Here is a 13,497-nt window from a genome sequence, read left to right on the forward strand (position 1 = left end):
TTAAGGACATGTCAGTAAACTGCGTTAGTTTTCATAGGTCTTTACTTATATGTGTGAATGAGCCATGAATCAATTATATTATTTTCCAGAACAACATTAAGCCCAGCTGTGAATGAGCGGTAAGGAAATCTTTCGAGCTGTCAGTACACAGTGTTTTATTAGATCAAACATTTCAAATTCCAGGAAGAGAAAGTCAGGAGGATTTTGTCCCACAATTCACAGACTCAATTAAGCATCTTCGGCTGCCGCTGTCTGTGAGTACTTTCAGGCACTTGAACAAATTTGTTAGCTGTCTTTATTAACATCTTCCCCAAGGGTTTACTAGTCATAAGAAATGACCCCACCATGCAACTTGTGCGTGACAGAGGCAGAGTTATACAAATGAACGAGAGGAACTCTGCAAATTAATTGTGGCTCTACAATGTAGTGCAGTATACAGAGAGGGCTCAGTCCAGTGCAGTAAACAGAGAGGACTCAGTCCAGAGCAATATACAGAGGGGGCTCAGTCCAGTGCGGTATACAGAGAGGACTCAGTGCAGAGCAGTATACAGAGGGGGCTCAGTCCAGTGCAGTATACAGAGGGGGCTCAGTCCAGTGCAGTATACAGAGGGGGCTCAGTCCAGTGCAGTATACAGAGGGGCCTCAGTCCAGTGCAGTATACAGAAGGGGCTCAGTCCAGTGCGGTATACAGAGAGGACTCAGTCCAGAGCGGTAAACAGAGGGGGCTTAGTCCAGTGCAGTATACAGAGGGGCCTCAGTCCAGTGCGGTATACAGAAGGGGCTCAGTCCAGTGCGGTATACAGAGAGGGCTCAGTCCAGTGCAGTATACAGAGGGGCCTCAGTCCAGTGCAGTATACAGAGGGGGCTCAGTCCAGTGCAGTATACAGAGAGGACTCAGTCCAGAGCGGTATACAGAGGGGCCTCAGTCCAGTGCAGTATACAGAGGGGGCTCAGTCCAGTGCGGTATACAGAGGGGGCTCAGTCCAGTGCAGTATACAGAGGGGGCTCAGTCCAGAGCAGTATACAGAGGGGGTTCAGTCCAGAGCAGTATACAGAGGGGGTTCAGTCCAGAGCAGTATACAGAGGGGGTTCAGTCCAGAGCAGTATACAGAGGGGGTTCAGTCCAGAGCAGTATACAGAGGGGGTTCAGTCCAGAGCAGTATACAGAGGGGGTTCAGTCCAGAGCAGTATACAGAGGGGGTTCAGTCCAGAGCAGTATACAGAGGGGGTTCAGTCCAGAGCGGTATACAGAGGGGGTTTAGTCCAGAGCGGTATACAGAGGGCGCTCAGTCCAGTGCGGTATACAGAGGGCGCTCAGTCCAGTGCGGTATACAGAAGGGGCTCAGTCCAGTGCGGTATACAGAGAGGGCTCAGTCCAGTGCAGTATACAGAGGGGCCTCAGTCCAGTGCAGTATACAGAGGGGGCTCAGTCCAGTGCAGTATACAGAGAGGACTCAGTCCAGAGCGGTATACAGAGGGGCCTCAGTCCAGTGCAGTATACAGAGGGGGCTCAGTCCAGTGCGGTATACAGAGGGGGCTCAGTCCAGTGCAGTATACAGAGGGGGCTCAGTCCAGAGCAGTATACAGAGGGGGCTCAGTCCAGAGCAGTATACAGAGGGGGTTCAGTCCAGAGCAGTATACAGAGGGGGTTCAGTCCAGAGCAGTATACAGAGGGGGTTCAGTCCAGAGCAGTATACAGAGGGGGTTCAGTCCAGAGCAGTATACAGAGGGGGTTCAGTCCAGAGCAGTATACAGAGGGGGTTCAGTCCAGAGCGGTATACAGAGGGGGTTCAGTCCAGAGCGGTATACAGAGGGGGTTCAGTCCAGAGCGGTATACAGAGGGGGTTCAGTCCAGAGCGGTATACAGAGGGGGTTCAGTCCAGAGCGGTATACAGAGGGCGCTCAGTCCAGTGCGGTATACAGAGGGCGCTCAGTCCAGTGCGGTATGCAGAGGGCGCTCAGTCCAGTGCGGTATGCAGAGGGCGCTCAGTCCAGTGCGGTATACAGAGGGCGCTCAGTCCAGTGCGGTATACAGAGGGCGCTCAGTCCAGTGCGGTATACAGAGGGCGCTCAGTCCAGTGCGGTATACAGAGGGCGCTCAGTCCAGTGCGGTATACAGAGGGCGCTCAGTCCAGTGCGGTATACAGAGGGCGCTCAGTCCAATGCGGTATACAGAGGGCGCTCAGTCCAGTGCGGTATACAGAGGGCGCTCAGTCCAGTGCGGTATACAGAGGGCGCTCAGTCCAGTGCTGCGCTGTATACAGAGGCGGGTTCAGTCCAGTACAGTACACAGAGGGGGGCTCAGTCCAGTGCAGTATACACAGGGGAGCTCAGTCCAGTGCAGTATACAGAGGGGAGCTCAGTCCAGTGCAGTATACAGAGGGGGCTCAGTCCAGAGCAGTATACAGAGGGGGCTCAGCCCAGAGCAGTATACAGAGGGGGCTCAGCCCAGAGCAGTATACAGAGGGCGCTCAGTCCAATGCTGCGCTGTATACAGAGGCGGGTTCAGTCCAGTACAGTACACAGAGGGGGGCTCAGTCCAGTGCAGTATACAGAGGGGAGCTCAGTCCAGTGCAGTATACAGAGGGGGCTCAGTCCAGAGCAGTATACAGAGGGGGCTCAGTCCAGTGCAGTATACAGAGGGGAGCTCAGTCCAGTGCAGTATACAGAGGGGGCTCAGTCCAGAGCAGTATACAGAGGGGGCTCAGTCCAGTGCTGCGCTGTATACAGAGGGGGCTCAGTCCAGTGCTGCGCTGTATACAGAGGGGGCTCAGTCCAGTGCTGCGCTGTATACAGAGGGGGCTCAGTCCAGTGCTGCGCTGTATACAGAGGGGGCTCAGTCCAGTGCTGCGCTGTATACAGAGGCGGGTTCAGTCCAGTACAGTACACAGAGGGGGGCTCAGTCCAGTGCAGTATACAGAGGGGAGCTCAGTGCAGTGCAGTATACAGAGGGGGCTCAGTCCAGTGCAGTATACAGAGGGGGCTCAGTCCAGTGCTGCGCTGTATACAGAGGCGGGTTCAGTCCAGTACAGTACACAGAGGGGAGCTCAGTGCAGTGCAGTATACAGAGGGGGCTCAGTCCAGTGCAGTATACAGAGGGGGCTCAGTCCAGTGCTGCGCTGTATACAGAGGCGGGTTCAGTCCAGTACAGTACACAGAGGGGAGCTCAGTGCAGTGCAGTATACAGAGGGGGCTCAGTCCAGTTCTGTGGTGCTTACAGAGAGGGCTTAAGACACTGACACAGGGTCAAATCATTCATTAAATTATAATAAGTCACATTACTGGCTTCCAGGCAACCATCTTGGGTAGAGATATGAAACAGGGGATAAATATATCTGGTCGCAGGATGATCGTAATGCTGTATGTGGAAGAGGAGGGAAGGAGAGCACTAATAAGCCAGATCATACGTCTAAAGACTCTGTTCATAGACATATAAACTACAGGAAATAGATATAAAAAGATGAGTCACTGCACCCAGAGACTGCATTGGGGCAGCACGTCCAGAATGCAGGAGGATACTCCTAATGGCAGTTAGGTTTGTTCTTTGCCGAATGCTGGGCTAATGCAAAAATCTCCTACAGATTGCGCCCAAGTGTAAAACCAGGACCAAGAAGCGTATTTATCACAGACAGCAGTGGTACAAGTACAGCAGCACTGGGCACATTTACATTAAAAAAAACATTTTTTTTCTAAATATATTTTTATTTTGTAATGAAAGTAGAAGTGGATTATAACTTATAACAGCTTATAACTCAACCTCAAGGCAGTAGATGTTGATAGATAAACATTTGTTTGGCCCCCACATCCTCTCTCTTGCTAAATCCTGCCGCTTCCAGCTGCGCAACATCGCTCGTATCCGGCCCTTCCTCTCCCAAGATGCCACCAAATGCCTTATCCACTCTCTGATCATCTCCCGCCTGGACTACTGCAACCTCCTCCTCACTGGCCTCCCCCACTCTCATCTCGATCCCCTTCGATCCTTCCTTAACGCTGCAGCTAGGCTTATTTTCCTCTCTCGCCGCTCCTCTTTTGTCTCCCCCCTCTACCTAGCCCTTCACTGGCTCCCATTCCCCTTCAGAATCCTCTTTAAGCTCCTCACACTCACCTACAAGGCCCTCGCCAACTCCACTGCGCCCTACATCTCCACCCTCCTCTCTATTTATGCTCCATCCCGCCCTCTCCGTTCTGCCTCTGACCGTCGCCTCTCTTCCCCCCTTATAACCTCCTCCCACGCGCGTATCCAAAACTTCGCCCGCGCTGCCCCCCTCCACTGGAACAAGCTCCCTCCCTCCATCAGAACTTCCCCTAATCTGTCCAGCTTCAAACGGGCCCTAAAAACCCACCTTTTTCTTAAAGCCTTTCTGTCTCCCACTTAACTTCCTACCTTATCTTCTGCCTCTGTCCCCCTACTCTCCCTCTCTCCCCTGCGTCTCTCTCTGTCTGTCCACCCCTCCCCTTAGATTGTACGCTCCTCTGAGCAGGGCCATCTCTCCTCCTGTTTCCACCACTTCTAACTCTGCTCTCCAGCTACTTAGCCCTCCTCCTCGAGGGTCCTCCACCCCACGTCCACTCTCGCTCCCTCCTCCCCCTGGGGGTCTCCCTGTCTTCCGCGCCCTCCTTCTTGGCCCCGTCGTTTGCGGATCCTCCCTCCCCCTTCCCCGCCCTCTCTAGCTGTGCATTGAGCGTACCGAGTTGCTGTGTTTACTGTACTGTGCTGTCTCCCATTGTATTGTGATTTTGTTTGTCTCTGTACGGCGCTGCGGATGCCTTGTGGCGCCTTATAAATAAATATTAATAATAAAAAGTGGATGCGCTTGTGTGATCCAGCACAGAGGTTGGCGGCACCAACGCTCTTACCGCTGTCAGCCTGTGTTGTAAGAGAGCCGAGTATCGCTGAGCCGCCCCGGTTTCCATAAATCGGAATAAGCAGCGATAGAAAATCTGCATTATCACCCCAGCTTAATAAACAGATCCCTAAATATTATAGGACGATGTGGAAATAACTTAAAGGGTAGTAACCGCCTAATTAGGCTGGGTGCTCCCAAGTTATAGACACCCACAAAGCCTGCGTCAGTCTATACTCTCAATATGACACCTGTTGCACAATCTAGGCGCAATTCATAGAATGCACTAAAGTAACATAAAATAACTACACACTGACCCTCGGGACTTTTGTTTATACAAAAATGAGGGTAAAACAGGTTGTATCTTAGGGGCTGAATGGAAACGCAATTAATTAAAGGGGCAGTTGGCACTAAATCAGTATTAGGCTCATTTTTTTAAAAAAAATTTACAGCACGCGGCATTACCAAAAACAATTGTGCAAAGCACGTCACGGAAAGTGGGCGTGCACTGAATTATAGGGATGGGGAGCGTTTGTGGAATAGTAAATGGGTCTTCGTGACATTAAACAAACTGTCATTGATACCCTTGGTGATGACGCAGCAATGATCAGACCAGTATAATACAAGCCGTCTGTAAAGCACATTGAATAGATCGCTGTGAGATAAACAGCATTTGCAGTAAATGTCTAATTACTGAAGGACAGAGGATGCAAATATAAGACTTGGATGTGATGTTTTCCAGACAAGCACATGTCAGTGAAATGTCAAAAATGGCTATAATGTCCAAGGAGACATCGGCTACAACGGCCATGAAAACGCTACATGGGCAACTCTACATAAAATCTCTGTGCCGGAAAATAGCTGTAATTATGCAATGAAAGTTGGATAAATTTTTTTGTGGTTTGCGAACGACCCCCACAGTCACTCCCGCAGGAATAAAGTGACGAGGAATCCTGACGACAACCGGGTATCTCTGAAAACAACGTGTGGACACAATTCACAGATAAAACTCACATTTTCCACTCAGCATTTTCTTTTTTTGCATTTTAAAAAAGTGAGGACTTTGTTTAGTACTTTGTTGCCCTCTTTGTTAAATCACCCTCCTGTGCATGAAAAGCAGCTGGTCCTGGCTGTTGTTATTCTTGTGCTTATTTTGTACCATAAAAAGTCTGCAATCATATAATTTTTTTTACGTCTTGCAACAAAGCAAAAACAATTGTACCTTCAAAATAATAAAAAAAAGTGTTAAAAGAGAAATCCCTGATGCAGAAATGTCCAAGTTCTCCGCATTCTAGATAATAGATCCCATAGTGGATTAATGGATGGATAGATGTGTGTATTTATATTGGTTACTTACCATCACATTTCTCCAGATCCTCTTTTATAAATGTGAATCGACACTGGTCGGGAAAGTCTAGCTCAAATAATGTAATTTTCAAAGCGCCTTCTATACGCACCACAAAACGCGTTGGGATTTTTGTTACTGGTGCATAGTATAGTAGGCTGAGCTCACCTGTCTATGTACCATAGGCTTGTGAGACTTGAGCTGCGAACTGATTGGAGACACACAGAGATGACCGCTACACCTGTATGTTTGAAGTCAAATATGGGAACTCAGAGAAGGAACCAGAGCCAGGAACAGAAAAATATTGGTACAAAGCATAAAAGCCAAATAACCCAGGAATCTCCAGGTAGCTGCAAAAATGTGGAACTGCACAGCTCTTTTGTTCCTTAACGTCCACCTATTTGTCTGGCCAACGAATTTCAAAATGCACAGCCATTTCCTAGGTTTTGGAACTGCCCCCCACCCACCCCGAAAACCAACTACACAGGGTGGAATGAGTAAAACTTTGCTATAAGCTGCATTCAGCATAAGACAAGCTGTGGCAGCATCTGAACACACAGCAGTGTCAGTTCATGACACTGCTGTCTTGTCGGTCGAACAACTCTTCCCAGGAGAAGTCTGAACATTAAGAACAGGTAATGTGAGGGGACAGTTGGGATCTAGAAGGAACAAATGTAAAAAAATATATATCTGGATGTAAGCAAATAAAGAGCATATTTTCATTTTTCTTGCAGTTCAGGTTTTCATGAAAACATTCAATCCTCTTTTAAGACTTAACTCCATAATAGGTAGAGCATTACAAAATCACGTCTATCTGGCTTGGTACCTTTGGAATGGCGAAAAAGATGGATGTAATTATTAGAGATGAACGGTTCAGATTCATGTAGTCCATATTCGAGCTGAGCATTGGATTGACTCAGAATTGCTCACGGTACTTGGATCTAAAAGTGAGACAAAACATCATTTCACATCATGTCAAAACCTCACTAACTTCTATAAATCGTACTGAGAATATAGACTGAGCATAAATGCAGCAGAAGGAACAAACAAAAAACAGATAATTGTTAATTAATGAGATATCACAATAACTTGAAACCTATTGATATGATTAGTTTAATGGATGAGGTGGGAAGAGGAAACCAAATAGAGAGGTGCAAAGAGGAAGAAAAACTAGGAACTTTGAGATGACACGACCTTACTGTAACTTCACTATGGCAAACACCCCTTCCCCACCCAGTCCTGGGCATACGCAGAGTGATTTTGCGTACGATACGCTCACAATTGGCAGATACGTGCCTAGATGACTTACGTACGAAGATTAAACAGGCCCCACTGTAACCAACAAGAAAATGTGTCCCAAAATACAATTTTATAAAGTGGTGATAAAATGGGTGATTCTCCTTCTCTTTGGAACAGAACTCACCTGTGGTGAGTAGCAGGTGCCTGTAATATAAAAATCATTCAATAAGCTGGAGCAGAGAACAGGATTCTCCTGGTTTGTGTCTCTATGTGTACTGCAATGAGCATTAAGAAAAGAAAGAAAGCCATAGATTTGTCTGAGGAGGTCAGACAGAAAATTGTAAGCAAACATGGACAATCATAAGGCTACAGACCAATCTCCAGAGACCTTGATGTGTCCGTTTCCACCGCACGTAATGTTATTATAAAGGCTAAGGTCCATGGACGTGGCCGCAGCAGGAAACTTGATTGTGCGATTGGTGGAGAAAGAACCTTGATCAAAAAAACAGATTAAAGTTGCCCTTTCAACACAATGTACAACAGTCTCAACTCGCACCATCCGTCGCCAACTCAATGGCTTAAACAGTTCCATGAAATATTGAGATTTTTAACACCAAATAATGACATAGCCTGGCCAGGAAGAGCCCCTGCTAGGCCCCAGAGAGGACAGGACAAGTCAGAGACAGTTCAACATTATCATCTACACATAGAACACCACCATTCTTTCCACCTTTCAGAAATGTCTCCTCACAAACTGATGTCGAGGATCAGAGCCTCTATTATGTTGTTGTGGAACCTCTGCAGCGGAGCCTGACTACAAGCGTGCAGCTTGAAATCCCACATCATAGAGGCCACCGTACTAACTGGCAGTGCCAAGGGGCAGAGTACCACTCAAGTGGTACCCTCTGGAGTTCCAAAGCAAGTGTATCTATGAGTAACATGATAATGCGTAGATATGTAGTAATGTATATGCTGTACAATGTGAGCGACACGTTATGAGTATAAAGCTATCATTTGCGATTTACAGATATAAATCATTCCCATCAGTCCTTGGCCCAGTGGAGCTAAGAGTCTATATTCCCTAACACACTGACACTGACACACACACACACACACACACACACACACACACACACACGTCTTAGTTTGTGCAGCAGCCAATCAACCTACTAGAATGTCTTTTGAGTGTATGAGGAAATCGGAGCACCTGGAAGAAACTCATCTAAACACAGTGAAAACATACAAACACCACAGATAGGGTCCTGGTCATATATATAACATGTTGCTCAGAGGCAGCAATGCTAACCCCTGTGCCACCAAGCAAAAAGACTTCCTACTGTCCTCTGCCTGCACCTTCGTCCCCCCAGGAACCTCCTTCTCCTACTTTGAAGTCCACACCATCCGTCTCTTCACTCCACTTCCTTTCCTCTAACCTACACACACTTAATCTAGGGGATTTGAACACGCCCATCAACAGCCTTCATAGTGCCTCCTGCCTCTAACACCTGATGCTTACCCCAGAGGTCTCTCCGAGTGAACGTCACCTCCCGCTATCTGACCACAACATTTTCCCTTCTATCTCAACTTTCCTCCTGCACCCAAACTGGCGAAACCTAAACACCCTTCACGTTCTCTGTCTTATTTAAACCACTCTACTGTCTTAATATTACTCCACCTTCTCCTCCACTCACCTACGCGGATATATAATAATGTACATAGTATGAGTGACATGTTATGTATGTACATGGATATATAATAATGTATATAGTATGAGTGACATGCTATGTATGTACATGGATATATAATAATGTATATAGTATGAGTGACATGCTATGTATGTACATAGATATATAATAATGTATATAGTATGAGTGACATGTTATGTATGTACATTGATATATAATAATGTATACAGTATGAGTGACATGCTATGTATGTACATGGATATATAATAATGTATACAGTATGAGTGACATGCTATGTATGTACATGGATATATAATAATGTATATAGTATGAGTGACATGCTATGTATGTACATTGATATATAATAATGTATACAGTATGAGTGACATGCTATGTATGTATGTATGTATGTATGTATGCGGATATATAATAATGTATATAGTATGAGTGACATGATATGTATGTACATGGATATATAATAATGTATACAGTATGAGTGACATGCAATGTATATGGATATATAATAACGTATATAGTAAGAGTGACATGATATGTATGTATATGGATATATAATAATGTATACAGTATGAGTGACATGCTATTTATGTACATGGATATATAATAATGTATATAGTATGAGTGACATGCTATGTACATGGATATATATTAATGTATATAGTATGAGTGACATGCTATGTACATGGATATATAATAATGTATATAGTATGAGTGACATGCTATGTATGTACATGGATATATAATAATGTATATAGTATGAGTGACATGCTATGTATGTACATGGATATATAATAATGTATATAGTATGAGTGACATGATATGTATGTACATGGATATATAATAATGTATACAGTATGAGTGACATGCAATGTATAAGGATATATAATAATGTATACAGTATGAGTGACATGCAATGTATGTACATCATCATCATCATCATTTATTTATATAGCGCCAACATATTCCGTAGCGCTTTACAATTGGGGACAAACATAATAAACTAATAAATTGGGTAAAACAGACAAAGAGGTGAGAATGCCCTGCTCGCAAGCTTACAATCTATGGACATGGATATATAATAATGTATATAGTATCAGTGACATGCTATGTATGTACATGGATATATAATAATGTATATAGTATGAGTGACATGATATGTATGTATATGGATATATAATAATGTATATAGTATGAGTGACATGATATGTATGTACATGGATATATAATAATGTATATAGTATGAGTGACATGCTATGTATGTACATGGATATATAATAACGTATATAGTATGAGTGACATGATATGTATGTATATGGATATATAATAATGTATATAGTATGAGTGACATGCTATTTATGTACATGGATATATAATAAAGTATATAGTATGAGTGACATATGTATGGATATATAATAATGTATATAATAGGAGTGGCATGCTATATATGTATATAGATATATAATAATGTATATAGTACGAGTGACATGATATGTATGTATATGGATATATAATAATGTATATAGTATGAGTGACATGCTATGTATGTACATTGATATATAATAATGTATATAGTATGAGTGACATGATATGTATGTATATGGATATATAATAATGTATATAGTATGAGTGACATGATATGTATGTACATGGATATATAATAAAGTATATAGTATGAGTGACATGATATGTATGGATATATAATAATGTATATAATAGGAGTGGCATGCTATATATGTATATAGATATATAATAATGTATACAGTATGAGTGACATGCTCTGTATATATGTGGGTATATAATAATGTATACAGTATGAGTGACATGCTATGTATGTATATGGATATATAATAATGTATATAGTACGAGTGACATGCTATGTATGTACATGGATATATAATAATATATACAGTATGAGTGACATGATATGTATGTATATGGATATATAATAATGTATATAATAGGAGTGGCATGCTATATATGTATATGGATATATAATAATGTATACAGTATGAGTGACATGCTATGTATGTATGTATGTATGTATATGGAGATATAATAATATATATAGTATGAGTGACATGTTATGATCTCTATGTGTTTCCTGCTCTGGCTCAGCTCCAACTTAAACCAAACAGCAACCTCTCCCGCCCATACCACTACGGCTGGAGGGGATATCTGTGTACATATTTTCCTTAATATGCGCATAATAATGAATTGCGAGCGCTCATGTTACATGTTCCTGTTTGATTAGTAGGAGCTGTTGATTTATGTTTCACGACCCTGATTTGTACGAGTAGAAATGACAGTAATATAACCTGGTGGCGCTGCTCCCCCCCAGCATCAGTGCGTTGGTCTCTTCCTTTTCCAGCTGATTTCAGGTCTGTGCCTCTTCGCCTGAACCAAGACTCCACAGCGGACTCGTCCATTCCTGAAAGAGGGGTGATCGCACAGATCGTTCGTCTATGATTATCACAATTGATGTTGTATCTCAGATATTACCGATATATGAAAATACTATTTACTCGTAATGTGCTGTTATCTTAACATGTGTGGCTTGCCACAGATAGTATTGTCACTGACTGAGCCCTAGGGTGGATACTCCCCCATTTTGCTGTTGGTACGCTCCGCCTCCAGCTGACCGGCCTGGAATCACGGTTTGGATCCTCGGACTGGTCGCCCCAGAGTCTCCGTGTTGTCTCTGCCTTTCCCCGGCACTTATCTTGTGAGGGTCCCGGACAGCTCAGGGGCACCCGGGAGAGCGAGCGGTGCGGAGGCCCCGGCCTTGGTGTAGTGAGAAGCGGCCCAGGCCCCGTCCCCCGGATACCCCGCAGCCTCCCCCTGGACCCGGCCTCAGACATGGGAGACACCGGCAGTGAGCGCAGCAAGCCACCCAGCCTTCCCCCGCGCTGCCCCTGCGGATTCTGGGGGTAAGAGACCCGGGCACCCGCCCCTTCTATATTGCTGAGATCAGTAGGGGTCACCTAACCCTGCAGTGCCCTGTCCCCACCCCCCCTGTAGTGCCCTGTCACCCCAGCTGTCCCCACCCCCCTAGAGTGCCCTGTCACCACCCCCCCTGTAGTGCCCTGTCACCCCAGCTGTCCCCACCCCCCCTAGAGTGCCCTGTCACCCCAGCTGTCCCCCCCTGCAGTGCCCTGTCACCCCCCCTGCAGTGCCCTGTCCCCACCCCCCCTAGAGTGCCCTGTCACCCCAGCTGTCCCCCCCTGCAGTGCCCTGTCACCCCCCCTGCAGTGCCCTGTCCCCACCGCCCCTGTAGTGCCCTGTCACCCCAGCTGTCACCCCCCCCCCTGTAGTGCCCTGTCCCCACCCCCCCTGTAGTGCCCTGTCACCCCCCTCTGCAGTGCACTGTCACCCCCCCTCTGCAGTGCCTTGTCACCCCCCCCTCTGCAGTGCCTTGTCACCCCCCCTGCAGTGCCCTGTCACCCCCCCTGCAGTGCCCTGTCACCCCCCCCTGCAGTGCCCTGTCACCCCCCCTGCAGTGCCCTGTCACCCCCCCCCCCCTGTAGTGCCCTGTCACCCCAGCTGTCACCCCCCCCTGTAGTGCCCTGTCACCCCCCCCCCTGCAGTGCCCTGTCCCCACCCCCCCTGTAGTGCCCTGTCACCCCAGCTGTCACCCCCCTCTGCAGTGCACTGTCACCCCCCCTCTGCAGTTCCTTGTCACCCCAGCTGTCCCCACCCCCCCTGCAGTGCCCTGTCACCCCCCCCTGCAGTGCCCTGTCACCCCCCCCCCCCTGTAGTGCCCTGTCACCCCAGCTGTCCCCACCCCCCCTGCAGTGCCCTGTCAACCCCCCCTGCAGTGCCCTGTCAACCCCCCCTGCAGTGCCCTGTCACCCCAGCTGTCACCACCCCCCTGCAGTGCCCTGCCCCCCCTGCAGTGCCCTGCCCCCCCTGCAGTGCCCTGTCCCCCCCCTGCAGTGCACTGTCACAACCCCCCCTCTGCAGTGCCCTGTCACCCCAGCTGTCACCCCCCCCTGCAGTGCCCTGTCACCCCCCTCTGCAGTGCACTGTCACCCCCCTCTGCAGTGCCTTGTCACCCCAGCTGTCACCACCCCCCCTGCAGTGCCCTGTCACCCCCCTGCAGTGCCTTGTCACCCCAGCTGTCACCCCCCCCTACAGTGCCCTGTCCCCCCCCTGCAGTGCCTTGTCACCCCAGCTGTCCCCCCCTGCAGTGCCTTGTCACCCCAGCTGTCACCCCCCCTGCAGTGCCCTGTCACCCCCACTGCAGTGCCTTGTCACCCCAGCTGTCCCCCCCTGCAGTGCCTTGTCACCCCAGCTGTCACCACCCCCACTGCAGTGCCCTGTTGTCGTCCCCTGCAGTGCACTGTCACCCCCCCATGCAGTGCCTTGT

The 13,497-nt window shown here is 47.2% G+C and overlaps 1 protein-coding gene across 1 annotated transcript in view; it reads left to right on the forward strand.

Annotated features, from left to right (window-relative positions):
* The first annotated feature begins 11,739 nt into the window (after positions 1–11,739).
* The window catches only part of ZFAND3 (zinc finger AN1-type containing 3), a 132,956-nt gene continuing 131,198 nt past the window's right edge, over positions 11,740–13,497 (forward strand). Inside the window, exon 1 of the mRNA XM_075204451.1 lies at positions 11,740–12,058. Within this exon, the coding sequence (XP_075060552.1) occupies positions 11,988–12,058 (71 nt within the window). The 5' untranslated portion in view covers positions 11,740–11,987. The remainder of the gene's footprint in view (positions 12,059–13,497) is intronic.

This window comes from Mixophyes fleayi, chromosome 3, assembly GCF_038048845.1.
Source record: "Mixophyes fleayi isolate aMixFle1 chromosome 3, aMixFle1.hap1, whole genome shotgun sequence".
Taxonomy (NCBI): Eukaryota; Metazoa; Chordata; class Amphibia; order Anura; family Limnodynastidae; genus Mixophyes; species Mixophyes fleayi.